This window comes from Danio rerio, chromosome 8 (assembly GCF_052040795.2).
Source record: "Danio rerio strain M-AB ecotype USA chromosome 8, GRCz13ab, whole genome shotgun sequence".
NCBI lineage: Eukaryota > Metazoa > Chordata > Actinopteri > Cypriniformes > Danionidae > Danio > Danio rerio.
Window position 1 is genome coordinate 35617230 of NC_141028.1, and position 16087 is coordinate 35633316.

General features: G+C 36.8%; 1 protein-coding gene across 11 annotated transcripts in view; it reads right to left on the reverse strand.

Moving 5' to 3' along the window:
- mvb12bb (multivesicular body subunit 12Bb) overlaps nucleotides 1–16087 on the reverse strand; it is a 148861-nt gene that overhangs the window by 129749 nt on the left and 3025 nt on the right. For 5 of the 11 annotated variants that reach the window (XR_015496728.1, XR_015496727.1, XM_087262561.1 and 2 more), the window contains 1 exon segment: nucleotides 10098–10213. The exons of 3 other annotated variants lie outside the window; for them this stretch is intronic. Coding sequence is in view for 5 of the 8 variants with exons in the window: in XM_087262561.1 (XP_087118687.1) it covers nucleotides 10098–10208 (111 nt within the window). In the remaining 3 variants the exon portion in view is untranslated. 11 annotated transcript variants of the gene reach the window in all.

Genomic DNA, 16087 nt, shown 5'->3' on the forward strand with positions numbered 1-16087 from the left:
ACGCGAAGCAAACGCTTTCGTTGTGTTTAATGATGAAACACGCTAAACTTGGAGGGCTCATGCTGAAAAGCAAAGTAATGCCGTGTCTTTGACAGCTCGCGTCTTCACCAGAGACTTTCTGAGTACATTCACATAAGACACCAATACTCCTATTTTAATATGATTAAGATTATACTCTTATCAAAATTCTACCGTGTAGCCTAAGCAGTGATTTTATTACCTTAAAGGAAGACCGAGTCACGAAATGCAGAGGATTTTCTTTGTTCGCCATGCGGTATCAACTTACAACAGAAGTCGAAAGTTAAAAATGAAACACCCGAAATTGCATCAAACTCTGCAGAGCCTGATGATGCAACTAATTGTTTTATACAGAAACTTCCCTTCAAAAAGTGCTTCCTTGGTCTTATCCACATTTCTTGCATGTTAAACACACGTCCACCACAACATGAAGTAAAAAAAAACCTGCAACTGCGTTAATTGCATAAATTTTTTTTTACGTGTTAATTATTAAAAATCAATCGCATGCGTTAATGCACTAATTTTGACAGCGCTAATTATATTATATTATATTATATTATATTATATTATATTATATTATATTATATTATATTATATTATATTACATTATATTATAATCCCAACAATGAATTCAAAATTATATAATCTATAATGATACCTCTATTTTAAATGTACCTGAATTAATGGTATTGATAGTTAATTTATTAACGGATTATTACAGAGAAATGTATGACTTGTTTTTTAAAAGTTTAACAGATATATTTAAATATTATTGTAATTCTACACAACATGATATGTGTATGATAGCATTAAAGGTGGTTCTCGAATGATTCTTAATCTGCTTCTCGAATTCTGATTGGCTGATAGCCATGTACTATTCTGCAATAAAAGCACTCGTACAGCCTCCTCAACTGTCTGTATTACTCAGCCCACATAGAGTAACAGCAGATCAATAAACTCAATACAGTTCAGTGTTTCCTCTAGGATTTTTTCCAGCTGTGGAGGCCTTTTTTTTAGATCTACCAAAGATCTATCAAATCATTATAAAACTGGTAAGTGATTTTCTAAATCAATCTCTCTCTTTTGTATGTTTTAGAGCTGTATTTATACCATAGTCTGGTAGTGTTTCTGGTGGTGTTTGCTTTGCTTTTTCGGGGGTAATTATTGTGATCTCCTGATTGCAACAGAGAAAAACTGGAAAATCTCTGTAGACTGATGGCATTTCATGCCGTTCAGCCTTATAATCTAAAAATGAGAGCAAATTCAGCTGTTTTGTCATCACTTTAGACATTACGCTAGAGAAGCATTCAAACATTAGCTCTAAAGTGACATTTGTAAACTGGCAACGGACGCTGCAGTTCTGACGTTATCTGCTGATGTGAATGAATGGTGGAAGAAAGTAGTTCCTCATACAAAAAGGATTTTGGACTTTCCATGTTTGATTTTCTTTTTTACATAAGAATCACACTCGTAGCAGGCTATGTTTACACTGCAGCCTAATGTGGCCTAAATCAGATTTTTTTGCCCACATGTGACTCAGGTAATGACAGTGTGAACAGCTCAAATCGTATAAAATCGAATCTTTTCACTTCAGATTTGTGTCACTTTCATATGCATTATTAAATCAGACACAAATCTGATGTTTTGAAATGCCACCGCAGTGTGAATAGTTATGTCGGATTTCATGTGACTTTTACATAATCTTTAAGCGACATGCGTCATCATTCTGTGCTGCAAACAAGATCTACTCCTCAGCAGCATAGTAGAATGGCAATCAGGGCGATTACTTTACCACAGAAAGTTGGTTGTTCATTTTGAAAAAGATTTTGAATGCAAAAGAGGTGCTAGTTAACCAATCTGGTTAAGGATTGGGGCACGGGTTGATCACGAAGCAGAAGAGCAGCGTGGGTGTTGCGGATAGAGGATCTGTGCACAAAGGAGGGGCACTTTCATTTAAGGGGGAACTTTCTCTCTGAAAAGAAAAAAGGGCAGGTGCTCAAGCACTCAAACCCCCCTTCTGCACGTGCTTGTTGTTTATAACGAAGTAAAATGAAATAACTCTGCAAACAGAGATAAACCAACTCCGCCCTCACCGTTCAGTCTGCGGCTGCTCATTAACCCTTGATGAGTTCACTACACCGGTGGTCAGACTGGTGGTACACCGCAGTTGCCATAAATCACAAATGATCAGTGTTTTCAATCACAAGTGACTTATGTTATGTTTTAAATGCCGAAATGCACATTAGTAGTAGCAGAACAATCATTTACAGTTCATGAAATACACCACAGTTGTCTGTGAAAAGGGCAATAATATATTAAGCATGATCTGACAACGTGCTTCATACAGTATACACATTGTGTGCATAATTAGACATTTTGTGCTCTCTGTTTTGTACTTTTGCACATACGGGTCAGTTTAGGACCACGATCTGTTCATACTGCAAATCTGCAATTTGCCACATTTACAACAACAATGTGAACAGCTATGCAAAAAAAAATCTGATCTAAGAAAAAATCAGATTTGAGCACTAAGCCTCAGAGTGTGAATGTAGGCATTCGGCCTGCGGCCTCGTGTTAACGCATGCCTCCCACCATTGCCAATATACAGCCATATTGCACTGGTACTTGTGTGATATTGCTCATATATTGATACTAAAAGATTACAAATTTCTTTAAATATATAAATTATGTTTTTACATTGTAAGATGCATTCTATATACAGTTGAAGTCAGAATTAGAAGCCCCCCTTTTTTAATAGCCCCCTTTTAGTTTTTTCCCCAATTTCTGTTTAACAGAAAGACGATTTTTTTAACACATTTCTAAACATAATAGTTTTAATAACTCATTTCTAATAACTGATTTATTTTATATTTGCCATGATGACAATAAATAATATTTTACTAGATATTTTTCAAGACACTTCTATGCAGCTTAAAGTGACATTTGAAGGCTTAACTAGTTTGTTTAGTATAACTAGGCAGGTTACGGTAATTAGGCAAGTTATTGTATAACGATGGGTTGTTCTGTAGATTATCGCTTACAGGCGCTAATTATTTTGACCTTAAAATGGTTAAATATCTGTCTGGTTCTCGAATCTGATTGCCTGATAGCTGTGTGATATTTAAGTAATATTAGCACCCGTACAGCCTCTTTACCCTTTGTGTATTGCTCTGCCCACATACAGCCAGCAACAAGCAGAGAGACACTACACTACTTGGCCTGCAACCTCGTGTCAACGCATGCCTCTCACCAGTGCTGATATACAGCTATATTGCACTGTTACTTCTGTGATATTGCTCAAATATATATATATATATATATATATATATATATATATATATATATATATATATATATATATATATATATGTAATGATACATAAAATAATTTTTATAAATAAATTATTTATTATTGATAAATCATGTTTGCCACCTCAATTCAACTTCAGACAGACAGACAGACAGACAGACAGACAGGCAGGCAGGCAGGCAGACAGAAAGACAGACAGACAGACAGACAGACAGAGAGTAAATGTGGTTGTCCAGGACTGAAGCTCTCAGGAGGAGTCTATACATCAGCACAATATCCAGCTCTCTTTCCCATTGCCCCCCTCCCTTCACTAGACAACCCGTCCTGGACACTTTTTCCAGGTCAGTGCCCTGCTCCTCCTGACAGAGTAAACAAAGAGCCGGAGCTGTGAAGCCCAAAGTCAAACAGGGAGGAAACCAGGCACCAGAGGAGTCAGCTTGCCACCGCACAGCCGGGCCAGACACACGCAGACTGAATGAGGAAACAGTTGATAAACACTGGGACTGGCAGTGGGAGGAGAAAAGCCTCTTCTTCTTTAAAAAAGGGCTTAAGGCAAAGTAGATGAATAGTGTAATAAAAAAAAACACTTCCATTGAGAATTGCAAACATTTTATACATTATAAATTTTATAAATAGTGTTTAAAAGACATTATTTAATAAAAAAGTGCTAATTTGCATATTTCTTGTACACAATGTCATCAATTAGAGTCAAAAGCTTTTACAAAATACATAATTACAAACAACTAGAAAAAAATCACAACATGACATTAAATAAAATGCTGTATATGATCGATCATATTGTGTTCTTTTTCATTCATTCATTCATTCATTCAATTATTCATTCATTCATTCATTCATTCATTTGTTCGTTCATTCGTTCATTGTTTCCTTCGCCTTAGTCCCTGTTTTTATCAGGAATGATCCTATCTGCAGATTTACACAGTGAATGCTTTTCCAGTCACAAGTACTGGAAAACTCGCATTCACACTCATACACTACAGCCAACTTAGATTATTTAATTCAACTGTGGACTGAGGTGAAAACCGGAGAACCCGGAGGAAACCCACGCAAACACGCAAAGAACATGCAAACTCTACACTGAAATGCCAACATACTCAGCCAGGGTTTGAACCAGCAACCTTCTTGCTGTGTGTCAACAGTGTTAACCACTGAGCCACCATGTCGTCCCCTCCATGCCAATGCTCCGTTTTTATTCTGTACACTATAAGTCAAAGCAGCTTTGTTATTTTAAAACTGCTTGACTTTCACTATATAGCCAAAAACAGCTGAAACAGAATTGTCTTCAACAAATGTCTTCCTACACACAAAAAAATATTAACCATTGAGCCACTGTGCCGCCTTCATCAGTTAATCTTTTTTTTTCTTTCAGTTAAAGTGTTAAAATGTTAAGAATAGCTAATAAACAGCAAAAGTTTTAAAGTTGCACTCCACAAACACAGTGACAGTGACGGAGGGCGTGTCTAAAGTTAGTACTGACGCGATCATCAGATCATCATGCCAATGAAATTAGTCCGCAATCGGCTACTTTCTGAGTTGAGGTATTTGCATAAAGCGATCTGCGGTGCGTTTCCGAAAACCATCATTAGCCAATAGAGCTGCACAATTAATAAAGATCACAATCTCGATTCGACCCCCTAGACGATCTTAACCCAGCATTTCTACGATTCTGCCAATCATATTGTCAAGTTCAGGAGAGAAGCAAAGGCAGCCGCCCAAGTGTTCACATTGTTTCACATACGTTGTTCAGCAACGTGGACACCAATGGTGTTAAAATGGTGTTGAAAGAGCCACATACTGTATCTATAAGGTATAATTTACTTAAAAACGCAATTCTGTCTTAATGTTATGATGATTTGCGGCCGCAAAATCACACGTGACGTGAGCTGACTGTGACCTGTTACCACACGGCGGGCAGGCGGCCGGGCGGGCAGGTGAATAAAGTCTACTTTAGTGAACAGAACCTGCATAGGCTATGAATAATAGGTAAAAACGTTGTAAACAATATTCAGTTTATGGAACAGAGCGATAGTCTGAGAGCCGCGCGGGAATTATGAACCGCATTTAGCAGTGAAAATGAAACCGAAAGCATGCACATCATTTAAACAATTATATTGCATTATAGAGTTATGATGTTTATTAAAGTGTCAGGAACAATACATTTAGCTTTCAAAGCTGGTAACTTGTTTGTGTTTCAAAATAGTATTCTTTTTTAAATGTCAACTATAGTGGACACCAGGACCATCTTCACGTAATTAATGACTGCATGTTGTAGGAGGCAGAAATAAAGCAGAGAGGATTCTTTATAGGATAGATGAGAGAGACTCTGATTTAGAGTCTGACAATCAGACAATTAGAGAATTAGAGACAATTAGAGAATGACAATCAACTTTAAATTGTTTTTATGTAAAAAAAAATGTTGGATAAACATCACTTCTTTTCTGTTTTTGCTTTTTTTTTAGTTCTGCCCTTTTTTAGACTAAACTGTTTCAGGAATTTCAATACAAAAGAAAAAAATGGTTTTTGTTTTGTTTTTGTTACATTAATACTAGAATAATATCCCTTTACAGCCATATTCTGTACAGTTTTGTTGTCTGACGTTTTGAACTAAAATGGGTCCTGTGGTCCACTACAGTGGACATGCTGTAAAATAAAAAACAAAAACAAAAAGTAAAAACGTAAATTGTAGAAAAAAAGTGTGAAAATTGTGTAAAAAAAAGTGTGTAAATTGTAGAATTTTTTTTTTTTTTTAACCCAAAGGATGTAGGAAATCACAGAAGGAAAAAAAAAGAAAATTTTATTTGGGTCTCAGGAGGATATATATACATACATACATGTTTGTTTGCATTCCACAAACAGGAATACAAACAAATATAAATCTTTAAGGGTTTTTGTATATCTTTTTTTTTTTTTTTGCCTGTTAAAAGCTTGTTTATAAAAAAAAATTATGTTAGCTTTTATAAGCAAAACAAAGCAATTTAACCTTGCTGTTAAGAGAAGTATGTCTACTGTCTATCAGAGTATAAAACAAACAAAAAAGTAATAAACTAATTACTGAATGACAAATGTTTCAATCATGGTTTACATGTGTCTGCGCAAAAAAGTTGTTAATAAATAAACATGTTTGTTTGTGCAAACAAAGTGAAAGAGTTGCATCCTGCTGCGTGTGATGGAGGGAAAGGCCAAGCGGAACAGGGCCTCTGAGAGCGACGCTGGTGCCATGTGGTGCACACCGGATCCTCAGCGCCAACGGGCACAACCCCAGCACCGTGCCAACCCTCGCACAACCCGCCGGAGACGGCAACAGTTGGGCACTTGCGGGCGGGACGGGAAGTCAGAGTGAGAGAAGAAAGAAGACGGAGGAAAAGCGGAGAGGAAGAACTGGAGCTGCCCGTGAGCTTAACACACGCTTCTTTTATACAGCGTTTGCTTTGTGCTTTGTTTTATTCACAAAACTTCCTCTCTCCCTCTCTTTCCGCACTGCTTCTTTTCTCAGTCGTTTTGAGGCACACCCACCCACACATACAAACACACACACACACCATTTTTCTAGAGGCTATTGATACTGTTGTCCTAGTTTCCCCTCTCTGTGCTCTGGGATTGCTGAGAGTTGCAGAAGTGCTGGAGAAGTAGTCGTCCTTGTGTCAGTGCCATCTGAGCCCTAAACAAATGCAGGGCACTGCCGGTGCCAAGCTCTGTTGGAGGCCGAGTCTGAATGAGTTGTTAAAATCTATCCTGAGGGCAGGCCGAAGGATTCACGGCCAGGGGAAGAGCCCGAATAAAGTCAAACCGTATTAATAAGTTATGGTTTCTGCCTACAGGGAAGGGAAATATATAGGAAAACATTGTTTTACCTTTTTAAATGTTTCATTTGGAGAAAAGCTATTATTTTAAATTGTATAAAATTAGGCTCTGTTATAAACTGAACCAGTTGACAATTCATGAAATGATATGAACCACAAACAAAATCAAGAATTTACAGCTGAATGCGGCATCAGTACAGAATAAGCAAAACCTCTCCATCATATGCTCACTTCAGAATATCTACTACTGTAGGTTATTTTGAGCACTGTTTGACTGATATTGCTTGACTACAATGGTTTCAGTCATGGTTCACATACTGTTGGTTTTTGCTTACTATATGAATGTGGTTTTGGATGTAACAAAAAACTATAAAATTGCATATCCTATACATTTTTCCTGTGTGAAACAACTGAGAACCCATCACAAAATATTAACAATAAACTAATCTATACCTAACCAGACAAAATACCTGACTATAAGGTATGGCATTTTTGTTCATTTATTTCTTTTAAAAATCATAAGATAAAAACAAGGGAAAAAATAATTAAAAATATGTAAATATTTTCTTACATTTTAGCTCTATGTAAATTTAGCAAAATTTGTTTTGGCAACAAAGAATCATGCATTCATTTTTTCATCAGCTTAGTCTCTATTTCAGAGGTCGACATAGCGGATTAAGCCACCAACTATTCCAGCATATGTTTTATGCAGTGGATGCCCTTCCACCTGTAAACCAGTACTGGGAAAAACCATACACACTCATTTAAACACACATACACTACGGCTAATTTAGTTAATCCTATTCACCTATAGCAGGTGTGTCCACACTTAGTCCTGGAGGGCCGGTGTCCTGGAGAGTTTAGCTCCAACCCTAATCAAACACACCTAAACAAGCTAATCAAGCTCTTACTAGGTATACTAGAAACTTCTAGGCAGGTGTGTTGAGTTACCAGGACACCGGCCCTCCAGGACCGACTTTGGACACCCCTAAACTACAGCTAACAAATTTGTACTTTAAGGGAAGCTGGAGCACCCAAAGGAAACGCCAACTGGTCAAGCAGGGACTTGAAACAATGACTTTCTTGCTGTGAGGCCACAGTGCTAACCACTAAGCCACCGTGCCATCACAAAAGAGACTGTTTATTAATTCATTCATTTTCTTTTCGGCTTAGTCCCTTTATTAATCTGGAGTCGCCACAACAGAATGAACTGCCAACTTATCCAGCATCTGTTTTAAACAGCAGATGCCCTTCCAGCCACAATCGAGCACTGGGAAACATCCATACACACTCATTCACATTCATACACTACAGACAATTTAGCTTACCCAATTCCCCTACCTCATGTCTTTGGACTTGTGAGGAAAACCGGAGCACCTGGAAGAAACCCACGCGAACACGGAGAGAACATACAAACTCCACACAGAAATGCCAACTGACCCAGCTTCCTGCTGTGAGGCGACAGCACTATCTACTGCGCAGAGACTGTTTAAATATATATAGTGAATTTTTTTTTTTTTTTTTAATTTGCTCACAATTTTTTAGAGCATTAATTAAGATTCTTTTGCTGAAACTGTGGTCTTCTATGATTCGTGAAATATGTCAATGGCTATTGGCACTTTGAGAGTTAAAAAAACATGCAGAAAAAAATAAATTAATACTTTGAGATTTCATGAAGAAAAACAATGGGTCTGTGCAAAATAAGTAAACAATATTTATAAAATAATTCTATTTAATCCACTGCAGCCTCAGCAAAGAGTGCTGAGCAAGGTCAGTCTGTAATCAAAAAGATACTTAATGGCACTAAATACAGTAATTTGGCCTCAAATTAAAGTAAATTAATAGCAAATGTTAATTTTTGCGGTGCTTCCTTGAAATAACTTCCTCTAATATGCACTCAATGGCTATTTTATTTGGTACACCTTATTAGTGGATCTGGTGACTGTGGAGGCAATTTGAGTACAGTGAACTAATTGTCATGTTCAAGAAGCTAGTTTGAGATGATTCGCGCTTTATGACTCAGCACTTTATCCTGCTGGAAGTAGAAATCAGAAGATGGGTATACTGTGGTCATAAAGGGATGGACATGGTCAGCAACAATTCTCAGGTGGGCTGTGGAGTTGACACAATGCTCAATTGGTACTAAATTGGCCCAAAGTGTGCCAAGAAAATATCCCCCACACCATTACATCAACACCACCAGCCTGAACCATTGATACAAAGAAGGATGGATCTATGCCTTCATGTTGCTGACGGCAAATTCTGACCATAACATCCGAATGTCGTAGCAGAAATCAAGACTCATCAGACCACGCAACGTTTTTCCAATCTTCTATTGTCCGTGATCATGTGTGATTTGTAGCGTCAGTTTCCTGTTTTTAGCTGACAGAAGTGGCACCCGGTGTGGTAGTCTACTGCTGTAGCCCATCCGCCTTAAGGTTCGACATGTTGTATGTTCAGAGATGCTCTTCTGCATACCTCAGTTGTAAAGAGTGGTTGTTTGAGTTACCAGTCTGGTCATTCTCCTCTGACCTCTGGCATCAACAAGGGCCCGCAGAACTGCCACTCACTGGATATTTTCTTATTTTCTTATTTTCCATTCTCTGTAAACCCTGGAGATAGTTGTGTGTGAAAATCCTAGTAGATCAGCAGTTTCTGAAATACTCAGACCAGCCGTTCTGGGACCAACAACCATGCCACGTTCAAAATCCCTTAAATCCCCTTTCGTCCCTATTCTGATGCTCGGTTTGAACTGCAGCAGATCACATTGACCATGTCTACATGCCTTAATGCATTGAGTTCCTGCCACGTGATTGGCTGATTAGAAATTTGCATTGACGAGCAGTTGGACTGGTGTACCTAACAAAGTGGCCGGCAAGTGTATATATTTATAGACTAAGAGAACCAAAGCACATAATACAGTTTATATTTAGCAGGTGCAAACTCACAATATAATAGTCGGCTGGAGGTTGTCTCTTGGATGCCAGTACACCGACATCACAGACGGCTTCAGGCAGCACGCCTAATTTAGCACCGGAGATATCCTGAAGATCGGCCATGCCTGCTGCACGAGACAAATAAAAGTTCAAAATCACACCTTCACTTACAGCAGCTTATTTTTACAGCAAAACAGCTCGCGCATCCCACCAACGCAGCTCTTCTGCATAAATAACATCTAAAATACAGGAAGAAACCGCAAAACGCTTGAAAGGTGTGAATTTATTGCCGCGGGAACACTTGAGAATCTAATTTTATTTTCACATTAAAACAGTATATAAATATATTAAGGCACTTATTTTATTTCCAAGCCTTACTGTTTGACGTGTTTAGCTGGCAATCAGTAACTGTTTTCGAGTGTATGTGTTGACAATAAGTTTGGCAAACAAAGACACAAGAAAACAGACCTACACTTGGATTCACAGGTGAGATAAAGTGAAAGAGAGAGAAAAAAAAGTTATAAATACATAAAAGTAAACTCTGATGAAGGCTTTTCAGTACAAGACTGAACTCCCAGTGTCAGTAAACTGAATGATAGTCATTGTGTTAATAGCTGGGCGTTTGAGTCTCCTAAAAAGCAGAGAAACAATCATGCGGCAGGTCTCGTTTGTACACTAAATAAGCAGCGCAGACACAGACAATAATACTGCTGAGGGTCCAATTAGCAGGGTAATTAATTACTGCAAACCTTTTTCCCCCTCCTGTAATGAGCTCCAGATATATGGAGTGGGCTGACATTATGTTCTGAACTGTTTCAGATGAAATGGTTTTAGTGGCGGTTGTATATAAAGATGAGGGATCTTCAGTCTCGCATTAAAGAGTGGGAGTAAACTTTTCACTGCGTAAATGCCAACCAGCAAATCTCTGGAAATGAGCTAGTGCCTGCAGTATATATGGCCTCTTCCCAATTCGGTGGTACAGCATGTTGTACATTTATAGAGATATTACAGTATTACAGAATGTGGGATTTCTGTTATGCATGGAAAATTGTTAAAGAGCTATTAAAGGGGACCTATTATGCAATAATCACTTTTATAATGGGTTTAAACACAGTTGTGGGAACAGTCTGTGAATATAACCAGCTTCTAATGATAAAACATTATTAATTAGATTTTTTTTTTTAAATCACACTTCATAAAAACAGTCTGATTGACATTCTTCCTTTGAATGTGTCATAGAAGGGGAAAGCCCCACACATTAGTGTCAATCTCTCCTTTATTAGGATGTTAGTGTTGTTTTTAAATCTGCCAATATGCTGACACATGGGCATTTGTAGCTTTGCACTCATTTGGGAAAAAAAACAGCAACAAAGCCCCCTTTAAGATAAAAAAAGCTTAAGGCATACATTGTGTTGAGTATTAAAGACTACAGAGGAAAATAGAAGCAACAAAAGAGCAATAATATAGGCTGCTGTGACAATTATCTCCTTCTTTGTGTTTGTTATGTTTAAATAAATAAATAAATAAAATAATCATTATTTAATTATTAATTTATTTATTTATGTATTTGCTAATTTTCAATGCCTATGCTGTTTTAGCACACATATTTTACACAAACCAGATAAGTATATTTATGGTAGGTGCAAAACCACCCTAATCAATCAATAGAATATAGAAAACTTAAGCAGTTGTTTAAAACGGTAGTGATGTGCTTGTATTCGCGGAATTATAATGTGACTTTTAGAGCAGGAGGATTCACTGAATCAGAAAAGTTATTCTTTCTACCTAAAATTTATTTTAATTAATTAAAAATTTAATTCAAATGGATCAAATATATTTAAATATACTGCAGCAATTGTCATTTTGTCTGAAATGTTGGTAAATGACACTGCTTTGTTAAGCTGTCTTCAGAATGAAAGGAGAATTGTGATCTGTTTTAAAAGAAATAATAATAATAATAATAATAATAATAATAATAATAATAATAATAATAATGATGATGATGATGATGATTTCCCAGAACTGGGTTGCAGTTAGAGGGGCATCTGCTGCATAAAACATATGCTGCAATAGTTGATGATTCATACGGCAGTGGCAACCCCTGATAAATAAGGGACTAAGCTGAAGGAAAATGAATGAATGAATGAGGAAGATGATTTTTAGAGCATTGTGAAACACAAAACAAAAGGCTCATACAACAAAACTCAATGAGGTGAGGTCATACTAGCACAAGTTTTACTTGTTTATGGTATTAGTTGATGAACTAACACTGAGCACTATATTATTATATTTATTTAAAAATGTGTTAATATTTATACTTATCTCTATATTTAGAATTGTACATTTAATATATTAGTCTCAAAACATGATTAATGCAATATAAATTGCAATATTTATGCAATAGCACCAAGAACACATCTAAAGGGTACACTAGATGCAGTTTTTGAATGCTAAGATTGTGATTACATCTAAACAATCAGTTAATAATTCTAATTATAAAAGTAGGCTATACAGAGAAGAAAGATACTACTTGGTAATGTAATGTTTTAGTTTGTCCACACTGTAATTTGTTTTTTTATTTATTTTTATACCCTAATCTCTGCTCTGTTGACGTGTGGCGTTGAAAATTCAATTGTGCAATTTAACAAAGTAAAATTCATCAACATTTTAGTAGTTTAAATCACTATTTTATACGGTAAATAATATAGAGAGAATAAAGTCCATAAAATAACAGAAATAGTTCAGACAGTTTGTTTTCAGGTTTTTGAACTGTAATTTACAACACCAAGCCAGACAGTATATCACTTCACATTATTCAAAATATCAGTGAGTCACTTTTTCAAACTTTTCAACATCAAAAGTTCATTCGTTCATTTTCGTTTCAGCTTAGTCCCTTTATTAATCTGGTGTTGCCACAGCAGAATGAACTGCCAATTTATCCAGCATATGTTTTACACAGCTCTTCAATGCCCTTCCAGCTGCAACCAAGCCATACACACTCAGACACACACATACACTAGGGACAATTTAGCTTACCTAATTCACCTGTACCGCATGTCTTTGGACTTATGGGGGAAACCGGAGCACCCGGAGAAAACCCATGCGAACAGGGGGAGAACATGCAAACTCCACACAGAAATGTCAACTGACACTGCCGAGGCTCTAACTAGCGACCTTCTTGCTTTGAGGCAAACGTGCTACCCACCACGTCGCCAACAAGATAAAAAGTTATAAGAGGAAAATTAAGCTCCAGTAATGCGATTCAAATAAGTAAACAAATAAATAAATAAATAGATAGATAGATAGATTAATAAATAAATAAATAAATAAATAAATAAATAAATAAAAACAAAATAGGGAATACTGTTGTTTTTTTACAAAGTGATATATGAGCAATTCCATGAAAATGTCAACCTTTACAAAAATAAAAACCAGTTTAAATGAGCTCATTAAGGTCTATATTTTAATGTTATGATGTGCTCTCGTGCTCTCAAGAAAATTGCTTTATTTATCTATGAAATATGATGCTTGTGCCAATGGTAAATTTCATTTTCATCCAACCACATTTCATGCTTTCAAAAAAGGGGTTAAAGACTCACCTTTGCCATGCTTTATGTTACAGTAAGCATTCTGCAGAAGGATAGGGGTCTGTAGTATAAATAATTACACTCACTTTTTCATAACATCACTGCCTATTTAATTTAAGAGCTACATATTTACGACATGCAGCACGGTGGCAGAGTGAGTAGTGCTCTCGCCTCACAGCAAGAAGGTCACTGGTTCGAGCCTCGGTTGTCAGTTGGCGCTTCTGTGTGGAGTTTGCATGTTCACCTCGTGTTTGCGTGGGTTTCATCCGGGTGCGCTGGTATCCCCCAGAAGTCCAAAGACATGCGGTACAGGTGAATAGGGTAAGCTAAATTTTCTGTAGTGTATAAGTGTGTATAAATGTTTCCCAGTGATGTGTTGCAGCTTGAAGAGCATCCGCTGTGTAAAACATATGCTGGATAAGTTGGCGGTTCATTCTGCTGTGGCGAACCCAGATTAATAAAGGGACTAAACCAGCGATGTCTAAACTCGGTCCTGGAGGGCCAGTGTCCTGCTTAGTTTAGCTCCAACTTGCTTCAACAAACCTACCAGGAAGTTTCTAGTACATGTAAGAGCTTGATTAGTTGGTTGAGGTGTTATTGTTTAGGGTTGGAGCTAAACTCTCCAGGACACTGGCCCTCTAGGACCGAGTTTTTACACCCCTGGACTAAGCCGAAAAGAAAAAAATTTAATGAATGAAATTTAAGACATCACAAAGCTTCAATCATGTCCGCAACAAATTAAAAAGTTCATATTGTGTAATAAACATTATCACAAATAAAATTAAACTTTATATGCAAAGCCAAAATATGTCCATGCTAAATATGATCGACAATTCATCTCAGGTCTTTGCTCTAAACAACCATAATTTTGTGTTACTGATGTGATCATTTTGAACTATATAAGCAAATGACTAGTGCATATTTGTTTATTATGATGCTGCGTTACAATTACTGACTTACATAATATCTATGTTATATCAATAAATTGAACATTTCAGTTAAACATAAACCACCTCAGTAACATTTCAAAAACAGATGTTTAATAAAGAGAACATAACGATTTACAAATTGCCATAATCTTGGTGCATAATCTTGGTGTTTTGGCGATGCATCATAGTGGACCTTGTGCTGAAGCACTCCCTGTTTATTTTGTAGATAACTGACCATTGAATAATATTTTAAATAATTCAGATACAATTTATACCAAACAAAATTCAAGAAGATATTTTTCCAAGAAAAGTATATTAAGTGTATATTTTTGTTTGTGCCTGTCTTACACAACTGTACAAGAGAATGATTTGTTCCGTTCCAAAAACAAAAATAACAAAATATGGAATACTGTTTTTTTTCTTTTTTTTTTTACAATTTACAATGTAATATCATAATACAGTTGAAGACAGAATTTTTAGTCTACCTTTAATTTTTTTTCTTTATTAAAAGTTCACAAAAGTTTGAGTACTTTTTTTGAGATTTTAAAGAATTGTGTGTGCTGAGCTTCACTTAAGACAATAGCCCCTTTCACACATACAGAACTTTCCGGGAAATTACCGGCAATTTTCCGGAAAGGTTGGATGTGTGAACAGGCCCTTTTTGAAAATACAGGTAAATTCGTTCTGGCTATTTTCCGGAAAGAGAAGTTGTAACATTACCGGTAATTTGCCGGAATGCTGCGCTGTGTGAATGCAGAAGGAAGATTGCCGTAATAAGCGCGTAAAATAATTATCGATAAAATGTTTATGATAATCCGTTGTTTGTTTACCTTCAAGCTTTGCGTGTGCCCATGAGCGCTCATAGCGCCAGCACACACACATATCATGAACATCTCGACATGCGAAAGTTGTACTCAATACTGATCCATCGGAAGAGTTTGTAATGTAGTCAAATGTTTACAAACACAAGCGCAGCTGTTTAGAGCTCATTTCTGGTTAATGATGTCAGAATTTACCGGCATTTTGCGATGGATGTGTGAATGCTCTTTTCCGGAAAAATTCCGTAACGTCCTCGCCTGTGTGAACAGCGCTTTTTTGAATATACCGGTTAAGTAGTTCCGGAAATGTTCCGGATATTTACCGGTATCACTGTGTGAAAGGGGCTAATGTTAGCACCTGAAAAACTGGATAATTTTGAGCTTTTGTCAGCTAATTTCAGCTTCCAGGTTTAAAATGATTTTTGTAATGAAATCAGCGACTTATCGCAAAACTGCAAGTGCAAAGATGACGTGTCGGTTTCTCATTATTATTTCTTATCCTATGAGAAGAGCCTGCTTCTTAATTATTTATGACTGCTCGTGCTTTCCGAAGGCAAGGCAGACCTGCCAGGGCCAAGCTGTGAGACACAGACCCATGGCACACAGTATTTAGCTGTTAATGAAGGGTCGTATGTGTTTGTTTCCATGATCATCTAGTTTGTTGCATG